The sequence below is a fragment of the Nicotiana tabacum genome, chromosome 17 (genome assembly GCF_000715075.1).
Source record: "Nicotiana tabacum cultivar K326 chromosome 17, ASM71507v2, whole genome shotgun sequence".
Lineage (NCBI taxonomy): Eukaryota > Viridiplantae > Streptophyta > Magnoliopsida > Solanales > Solanaceae > Nicotiana > Nicotiana tabacum.
The window spans coordinates 3,541,251-3,551,949 of NC_134096.1; the positions used below are offsets into that span (position 1 = coordinate 3,541,251).

The window sequence follows — 10,699 nt, forward strand, 5'->3', positions numbered from 1 at the left end:
ATTACATGATCCTTCCTTGGAAACCTCCCAAACAAAAAAATTTGCTATGAAACAATGTTTACCGAGTTTATTACAGAATTGTTAATTGACTTTTATTTATATGAAACACATGATGAAACGGATTATTGTTTATTGTTTCTGAAAGGGTATTTTTATTATATTTTCGGGTTAATAAGCATATTTTCTAACTTATCCCCAATTAAAAACGGTTGTGGTTAAGTGTTATTACTCACTGAGCTAGCGACTCACTCTCCGCTATTTTGTTACAGAGACACTAGATGACGCAAGCGAGGATTTCGTTAATTAGAGTACACAAGTTGCTAATTCCTCGTGAGCCCTGCACTTGTTCGCATGGGCAAAGAATTTATTTATTGTTATTGTCGTTTCTTTTGAACTCTTAGAGTCACTCCATAGTCATTCTTATTGGTGTCATGATGATTCATTCGTTATATTGGACTAGTTACTAGTATTGCACTTTCTCTCCATATTTTGAGATGAGTTTAGTATTATTATGTTGGTAATGGTAATGTTTGTGAAAATTCATTTTAGTTAGTTGATGAAGATTGTGACTTATTTGGGTGAATATTGGTTGGTTGTTAATTGTTTATCAGACAGGAAAACTTTTGGATAGTATTAAAATAGGGGAAACTCTGTCCGATTTTCTGTAAAATATCGATGAGGCTTACTTGGGGGCACTTGCACCCAAGTGTCGGTCATAATCCTAAATTGGGTCGTGATAGTAGATAAGTTGTAGATTAGTTGTAAATAAGTGTATAATGTATAGTTAATTGTATGAAATTTATTTTTACTATGTATGAAAGTTGTAGATAAGTTATAAATAAGTTGTATATTGTATAATTAGTTGTATAAAATTTATTTTTAGTTTATATGATGTTTTAGATGTATCAAATTTGTATTAAATATTTACGAAATTTATTTTTTAATTTGTATGTTATTGTACCATACAAATTTATCATCTCTTTGTTCAACTTACGCTTCAACTCCAACTAATTTCGAGATCATTGATGTATGTCATGTTTATGATATTCACCATTGTTACAGAAGCTTTGGAAAAGAACATGGAGGATAGCACAAATCTGTTCCAAATTTCTGGGATGAACTAGGTGAAAAGGAAAAAGATAAGTCAGTTAAGAAAAGTAAGGATTCTGCGATGAAAGAAACAATTAATATTCCTTAAGGAAACTATGTTGGCAACTAAGGAATGCAAAATAATTATGCAATTAAAAGGAATAGTTGATATGCCAACTATAGAAACAACGCAACATTCAGATGCGTACTTGGCAAGAAAGGATATTGCATTTAAAGTTCTGAATTGTCTTCATATGAAGCATGACTTCACTGCCCACGAATTTTGGCTCTCATTTACGGGAATTTTGGGTGGAGTGAGGCGGAGAATAGGGAAATTGAGGGGAGGAGAGAAGAAAAAAAATGGTATAACTAAATCCCCTAATTTAAGGCACTAATAATGGATTCGGAATATTTTAAGGTGGAATGTATATAATTTATAAGTAACCCTTGTTTAGGGCAGGTAATATATAAAATTAGAACAATTTTGATAAATAAGTTTCAAATATTGTATAGGAACGAAAAGATATACACTGATGACTATATAAAAAGATATACACTAATATTCTTTTTAAATGACTATTTGTATATTTTTCTCTTTTATTTTTTCTTTGATTGAGCATATCTGCGTTTTTCTTTTAAACATCGAGTCGCCTAGACTTACAACCTCAGGAGTTCTGCGTTGCTAGATTACTTGCACCAAATTTCTGTTCGACTTTAACGACAATTATAATGAATTGACAAATTTTATGCTGATGTCAACTTCTCAAAAAATTTATTAGAATTTAAAGATCAATAAAGTAAGCAAACTCATAGGCTTAAACCCTTAAATTGTACTATTAGAGAGATTACATCGTAATTATAAGGCAAAGAAAATGGAGTATAAGATTAGAAAGTCAAAAAGAATTCCAACAAAACCACGTTAGATTTGACGGAGCAACAACCTTCTCATTGGTCCACCACAAGTCTTATCTCACTCATATTAGAAAATAGACTTCATTCATATCCACTGTTAAAGATGCCAAAATTCTTCCAAAAGTGACAAAGCAAATAAGCATGAAAATAAATATCACTATAGTCCTAAAATCATAGTACAATTCATCATCTCTCATTCGTTGATTCCTGGCCTTGGCCTTCCAAAATCATCTCTTGGCATTCATGGCTGCAAGTTAAGTCTTTTTCACCCCTGCAGGATGTACAAAGATTGCTCTTACAACATCATCATCATCATATAACGTTTTAAGTGATTACTTTTTATCTGTCTAAATCGTACATATATAGATATATAAATAATGTCCATAATTATCATGACACGGGCAATCCAATGTACCAGATATATCGCATTCATGTAGAGTCTAAAAAAAATTGTACTCCGATGAGTATGATGCATACAGTCTACCCTAATACAAGTATTGACTGCTTCCACCGTTTATAATCATCATGAACGTTTAAAATTACAGTTGTACATACATTCAAAGAAGTGGTCTAGCAATAAATAAAATGATGAAAGATTAATATTCAAATTTAATACATGTATTGATGAAAAATAACAAACTGAATCAATAAAATAAAGGTATGTGCAACCGAACTCAGACGCCAAAATAAACAGTCAAAGGACAATTTAATTTAGGTAAAAACCTAGATAGAATCAATTATTTAATTCTATATTTTCTTTCTATTCAATTCACTTCATGAGATTCATCATAATCAAACTATATGCTAACATTTGATCATCCTTCTTTCTACCTAAGTGGAACCGATTACATTTAATTGCGAAGCTCAAATGAAAATGTTTTTTTTTTTTTAAAAAAAAAACTAATTATTATGGTAAAGAGAAATAGGGATAGCGCGAATTAAAGACACACTTATTATGTGAAAGAAGAATGTGAAGTATGAGATCATTCGAACCTAGTAATTTTAGTTCGAATTATATATGTTTAAAAATTTACTGAATAGGTATAATAATTGATCTTGAACCCAGTGAATCAACTAAGTTATAATGAAAATCGAACTCGAACCCAGATATACTATCTACCAATACTACTAAACTGTAAGCTCATACATAGGCAAGAGTTACAAACCAACAAAAAGGATCTATTCCTAATGCAAGAACTTACATGTATATGTCTTTGCACTCTGTGTGATCAACTTTGCAAGAGTTGCAACAACTCAGAATTTTCTCTGGCAAACAAGAATTTGAATCACCTCCCAAAAATCCATTCTCTTTTGTCAATTCAGACAATTTTCTAACTCCACAGCAGCTTTCAACAATGCAATTATCAAATATATGAGTTGTTTTTGGATTTGGACCATGACTTATCACACAAGTGTAATCCTCTGAACTCTCCATTTCTGTTAAACTTAGCCCTTCACCAAAATCCCCAGAAGAAATTTTTTTAACTTCTAGGGACTCAGTTGAAGAACATGGGATTTCAACTTTGAGCTTTGCTCCAAACAAAGCCTTAGAAACACTGCTAATTTCCTTGGAATCAATGAGAGCAAGTCCAATACTTTCTGATTCCATCTTGTTATTTGAAGGCTTTTTAGTGATGGGCTTTGATGATGTTCTATCATAACCAAAAGGGTTCCCAAGATTGAAATTGTGCATGCTATCAAGAATGGAATTTGGGCTAGTAATAGTTTCAAAGTCATATAGCCGATCCCGACTTGTTTGAAACTGATACGTATTTACTGTTGTTTTAGTAGTTTCAGTGTCAGATAGGCTTCTGGTTAGAAAACTATTGAAAAATCTTGGAGAAACTAAGGATGAAATTGGTTTATTTTTGTGATTTTGGGTGGAATTGGGAGAAGGAAAAGAACTTTGGTCTGCCATATGAACTGTGTGTGCTAGTCACCCTCTTCTTGATTTGTACCTCAGCATCAACTTTTAGGACTTTATTGAATAACTAACCACTGCAAAAGCAAGTAATGTGAGCAATAATAGATATAAAAAGGAGCGAAATTAGAATTTAAATTCAATCAGTTCATAATAGTGTGATTCTATTATATATATATCATTTAATTTCTTTTATATGTATACCTAATTCAAGCATAACTCTATCGAGTTGAACTTATTCATATTGATGATGTGTTGTAAGCTGACAATTAGTTTAAAATTGACTAAAAAAAATTCATAATACGAAATATATAATTTAAATGGAGCAACATGATCGACGAGAATTCGTATCACCAACTAGAACTTGATTGAGATTGGTGTAGTTATTACTATTATATATATAACTCAAGCAGAAAATAATAAAGTCAATTACACATACAGAATTCGTTAAACACACAGAGCTAGAAATTTGAGCAGGAGAAGAAGACTAAGAAGCAAATGATACTTCATAAATACTACTACTAGTATATAACAACGAATTTACCATAAACAACAACTAGTTTCACCTCCCATGAACATTGAATATCAGTTCCCAAAAGCTGGAAAAATGGTGCCTTGTAATTAGACTTCAAAATATGAATAGCAAATGTTGACCTTCCAACTCAATTGTCAAAGAGTAAACAGAATTGTGAAAAAGAACCAGGGACGTATAATTTGTTTCTTTTTATTCTTTTGGTGCACACTAAATAACTTATTCATTATGCAATAATTCACAAACTATATAGAATATGTAAATACATTAAACAAATTCAATACGACAGGATCCGACGGTTAGTAAAGAAAATCGATAACAGTTCTTTCACGTAGCACTAGCCTACCCAACTCAGCCAACCAAGACCAAAAAACAGATGTTTATATGCATCTCAGTTGAATTTAATATATGTGTTGTACTTATCTTAATTTCTCATTATTTCAAGCAGTTTTGGACTGATCTAACTTTTGTCCACTTTCATGGGAAAAAGGGGCCGACTTACAAAGATAAAGATGCAATTATATTTCCCACAAACTTAAAAACTGCTTGTTTTCTCTCTGCCACGCATCTTACTTCTCTCGCATGCACGAACGTATGTGTGACTGTGTGTTAACTGCCTACTATATAAAGTTGAGTTTGTATTCCTCACTTTCATATTCTAGTTTAAAGTTGAATTAGTTTTTAACTACATTAAAAAAAACTATATAAGTTAAATAAAAATATTGCGTAAAAAAGAGTTAAAATATAAAAAATTGACTGTAATATATACTCGGAACATTTCATCTTCTTAAACAAATGTAATATAAAATTTAAGATTTAAGTAACATATATTATCAGTATAATAATATTATATTATTAGTATAATTTAACTTATTATATTATGTTACTTATCATCTATTTCAAATAATAAATTAACACTATTAAATAGAATTACTTATAATTACTACTTAAATAAATTAATTGTGTATGAATATTTTACGCCATAATACTTAGAACTTACCTCAATACCTATTCAAAGGCCTGAAAACATAGAACGAGCCTACTAGCCCCATGGAGAGGAGTTGGGAACCAAAATGATGTGAAAATTTAGCAAATGAGATAATATAAAAAAATAAAAAAAAGAACATATATATATATATATAACGCATGTATCCCATGTGCTATATACAGAGGCGGTTCAATAGATTTAGTGGACTAAAGCCAAGATATATTAAGAGGTCCCTTAAATTTATTTCGAAAAATTCATATAAATAATGAGACAAAAAAATTTCTTTCTAATGTATTGATCCATCAAACTATGACTAAATAAAGTAGCTAAGTAAGAGATGGTGAGTTAAAGTCAGAAAATAAAATAGACAAAAAAATGAAAAGATATGAATGAACTTTCTAACTCATCTTTATAACCTTAACAAAATAAATAAATTGTTAAAATTTGAAATCTCTTATTAATAATTATTGTATAAAATTAAGTAGTATATGTTATGCATAATAATATAGTATACTCCTAGTAATATTTTTGGGGTCCTTTAGTTTTGGGGGCCTAAGACAGTTTTAGTAGCCTTACCCTTCGGCCGCGGGTGAAATTCAAAAATAGGCAGATTTACAAGTGGTAATTAAAAAATAGTTACAGTATCAAAAGTAATCGAAATTTAGCCACTTTTCATGTAAAGATAAATCTGAACGAAAACACTGTTCAAAATCCGAAAAATATTACAGCATAATATACTAGACTTCCAGCATAATATACTGGAGTTTCAGCATAATATGCTGGAAGTTCATACACATGTACTCCAATCTCCAGTATATTATACTGGAATTTTCCGTGTGTTGAAATTCCGGTATAATATGATGGAAGTTCATACACAGATGCACCAATCTCCAGTATATTATATTGAATTTTCCGTATTACAGTTAAATAGTGGCTATTTTTTAATTACTCATCCGAACACTTGCTATATTTACTTCGGCCGCCCCTCGCTATATAGGCTTGGGCTAACATCCGCAATAAAAGATTATTACCCGAGTTTTTTTTTTTTTCAGAAATACATAGTGCACGGTTAGCTACTCAGCAAATTAATTAAAAACAGAATTAAATAAGCGAGCAACCAAGTGTTGGATGGTATACATTGGTTAGGTGGCAGGTGGAATGGTGGCTCATAGCCTCTGTGTTCGCGAGTTTGATTCCAAGCCTTCCACAAAAGAAAAAAGAAAAAAAAAAGTTATTCAGCTTTGCTTTAACAAATCTAATCTAGTATGTAGAAATAACTCTAGCATTATTTTTAAATTTTGAAATAAATTCATATACTTATTAACTATGAACCAATGGCATAATAAAATAAATAAATTGGTCCACCATGTCTCAATCTCTAATCAATTATGATCAACCATATGAATCATTTTTATCGCATTATGTCTCAATCTCTAATCAATTATGATCAACCATATGAATCATTTTTATCGCATTACGTTTTAATCAAACCCATATACTTCGAAACTACATACTCAAAATTTCTTTCATGCTAATAAAAATACTTTTCTATATTTGATCGCAGTTGGAGCTAATCTGAGGTGATTTAGATTGAATTTTTCAATTGAAATTCGAAAAAGAACACAGTTACCCAACAGTATACCGCTACGGTATACAATATGTTGTAGGAGTATATAACTATACTGCAATAGTATATTGTATAATATAACAATATACTACAACGGTATACTATAATAATCGAAAAAGAACACAGTTACCTAACAGTATACTGCTATGGTATACAATATATTGTAAGAGTATATAGTTATACTGCAATAATATACTACTATTGTATACAATATATTATAATGGTATATTATAATAATATGCAATATATTGCAACAATATGTTGTAATAGTATACAATATACTATAATAGTATAGTTCGACTGCTATTTGTTGAATCATCTAGGTGCTATTGTGCACAGCTAAAGTCATGGTTATAGTAACATTATACTGTTATAGTATACAATATGATATAACAGCATACCGTAATAAATAAGTCATTTTTTATTTTATTTTTTTAATTTTTCCAACTAGGTCCTTGCAAATATTTTCTTAAATGAATGTTGATGGAGTTCTATGAAAATAATATTCATTGTATAAGTAGGTGTCGGAAGACATAAAATAGTAATATGGGAAAAAAAGGAAATTAATTTTTTTTTGAATGAAATTAGAAAAGGAACACGAAATTAAAAAAATAAACAAAAGGAAAGAAAAATAAAAATAAAAAAATGTAAAGAAACGATCCAAATTGAGTATAAAAGCAGATTATGGTGAATAAAAACAATAAAGAATAATATGATCCTGAAAAACAAATATATGAACAGAAAAAAAGAAGAAGAAAGAAAATAAATAAATAAAAAGGAGAAAAAATAAAAGGAGAAAAGAAAGAAAGAAAAAAACAAAAGCAGAGAAATAAAAAAAGAAAATGAGAAGAAAAAAAGAAACAATTACTCACAAAAGCTGCAATGGGTAGGAAGAATGATTAGTTTGATGGATAGAAAAACCAATAGGTAGGTAAAGATAAGTAGTTTAGTTTTTATGGGTAAAGCTATAAAACTCTCTATTTCGATTTATATAACGTAGTTCAATTAATAACGGACTTTAGGGAAAAAATATTTTTTGGTTATAAAAATTTTACGAAATATGATATTAAGCATGTATAATATTTGTATGGCTATAAAAATTTATTAATAAAGATAAAATAAAAAATTCAAGTTTAATTGTTACCAAAATTCAAGTACCGGTACTCAACTCATCTTGTCTTGCCATCAAACACAAATGTGCCTATTGGACTATGTCCATAATAACATAAGGGGTCATTTTGCTAAGGTGATAACGATACTAATCGTGGGATAAAATTTGAAATAATATTTATTTTTGTGTTTGGTTATGGATATTAACTAAAATCTATATAAATTTTATATTAAAATAATGATATTAGCTATCTCAATAATAACCTATTCCAATACCACACTAAAACGTGAAATCATTGCATTTAAATTTTAAATTATTAAAAAAAATATATTTTATTTACTTAATTATGTCTCTCAATATTACTTTTTCATTTTGTAATAATTGATCGAAAGAAGTAACTATTATACGTCATTTGTCAAGACTATAATGGAGTAGTTCGAGATCGTGAGCTGAGCCTTATCTCATGTGGATATTCTTCTGAAGTTGACTAATCATCAATTTACCAATGTGCACATTGTGAGTGAAATTTTTTCTTGCTTAAAAAAGCTTACTCACATCCAATGTTTACATCAAATTGTAATAATTTACCATTATTAAATCATAAAGTTGAGGTAAGCGTGTATGTATTATTAGTTTACTATTATTAAATTATACTGTATTAACTAGATATTATGTATATAAAGACACATGTTATATATTTATTAAGCTAGTATAAATATTGAGTGTGAATAATTTTTTTTTATTTTATAATTTTCTAAATAATCCAACAAGTCATTTTCCCAATGTTTTTTTATTTTTATTTTTTAAAAAGTCATTTTCCTAACGCTTGAGTGCCACGATAATTTAGAAGACACAGTTCCAATCCTTACATGTAACTTAATTAATAATTCTGCACCAATAATTAGTGTCCTATTTTTCATTAATTTACTCAACTTTGCCTGCCAAATCAAGACACATGTATGCCAGCTAAACCTATATATTATTATCGCCCTTCTTTCTTGGAGACCAAAGTGACAATTTTCTTCTGTCAAAACCTACTTAGTAGGTCATCAAACTCAAGGGTTTCCACTTTCAACTTAAAGAGTAATTAGAAGAGAATGGAGAGGGGACCATATAATCACTAATTGATGAAAGCAATATTATATACATATAAAACCTAGAAAACCATCTTTAGCATCCTCGAATAACATACATAAGTAAAAATTTACCTAACTTAGTGCCATCAGCGAGAATCTGCCTGCCATTACGTTTCGTATAGATGCTATTTAATTTGTATATTTTACCGAATCTTTTGCAATATTACACTATATTATAAAGTTTTAAGTTTTGTACACTCTGATATGCATCACAAGTTTTAACTTCTGCACGGTTTTGATATAATATTTAAGGAATTAACTTATATACACTTACAATATAAAAAATAAATATATACATGTTAACATGTTCTAATAGGTCTTAACTTATTTTTTAGGTGTTTCACAATTATTATAAACTTAGTTAACTATAATTATCTCTTATATTGACCTAAAATATTTCTTATACTGATAAAAGTTAAGCTCTTCATTAAACATAATAAAATGCAAATGTGCTTATAAAGAAACAAACTATAGACAGACATGTGTTATAGGTTTCTCCTTATAGAAAGAAAAAGATGGTTGATAATATCAACATATTAGGTTCTAAATATGATAGAGAAAGTCATAAATCTTACAATTATTCAATTAGTGGTTCCTCAAGTACTGAAGATGTAGTGATTAAGGAGCAAGAACGATTACTTCCAATAGCTAATGTTGGGAGAATTATGAAGCAAATTCTACCACCAAATGCCAAGATTTCAAAAGAAGCTAAAGAAACTATGCAAGAATGTGTTTCTGAGTTTATTAGTTTTGTCACTGGAGAAGCCTCAGATAAGTGTCACAATGAGAAGAGAAAGACTGTGAATGGAGATGATATTTGTTGGGCTTTGGGAAGTTTGGGATTTGATGATTATGTTGAGCCATTAAAGAGGTATTTGCACAAGCATAGAGAGATAGAAGGTGAAAGAGTTAACCAAAATAAGGTTGGTGGAAACAATATTATTGAAGAAAGGGAAAGAGAAGCTGGACTCTACTCCTCTTCCCGACTTCGCTCCGCTCTATTCCCAAAGCTTCAACTCGATCACTTGAACAGAGGGATTTGACCTACCGACTACAGGATCTGGTGCAAAAATGGAAAGAACTATAAAGGGGAAAGCGCTTTCTATAAGGAGTTTCTCCGTTCTTAAGGCTCAGATTTGAGAGCTTAGAGATACTTCTTAAGTTATTACAGTAAGCACTTTGAAATGTTTTAGCTGTGTATTCATGAGTAAATTTGCATTTCCATCTTCTTCTTTTTCTTCTATATATCATGTAAGTCTGAAGAGAATCTTTGCTTACTAGCTATTTGAGTACTAGTATGTGAATAACCCTGGATTTCTGAAACATATTGGACAAGTCTTCTGATTCATAAATCTTTCTGTCACATTTGAACATTTATTCAGA

At 29.7% G+C, this 10,699-nt stretch overlaps 2 protein-coding genes across 3 annotated transcripts; one reads left to right on the top strand and one right to left on the bottom strand.

Annotated features, from left to right (window-relative positions):
• Positions 1-2,066: 2,066 nt before the first annotated feature.
• Positions 2,067-4,715, bottom strand: LOC107783464 (FCS-Like Zinc finger 8-like). Of its 2 annotated transcripts, none has more exons than XM_075233878.1 (3): positions 4,467-4,715; positions 3,204-3,999; positions 2,067-2,272 (listed from the first exon to the last, which is right to left on the bottom strand). In XM_075233878.1, exons 2-3 carry the CDS (start codon positions 3,917-3,919, stop codon positions 2,188-2,190), a joined length of 801 nt encoding a protein of 266 aa, XP_075089979.1. In that variant the 5' UTR covers positions 3,920-3,999; positions 4,467-4,715; the 3' UTR covers positions 2,067-2,187. The 2 variants fall into 2 exon arrangements, with proteins under 2 accessions (XP_075089979.1, XP_016459922.2); XM_016604436.2 differs by having other exon boundaries at positions 4,489-4,714.
• A 5,116-nt stretch (positions 4,716-9,831) lies between these two features.
• LOC142171473 (nuclear transcription factor Y subunit B-4-like) lies at positions 9,832-10,359 on the top strand. Its single transcript, XM_075233832.1, has one exon. It carries the CDS (start codon positions 9,832-9,834, stop codon positions 10,357-10,359), a length of 528 nt encoding a protein of 175 aa, XP_075089933.1.
• The last annotated feature ends 340 nt before the right edge of the window (positions 10,360-10,699 follow it).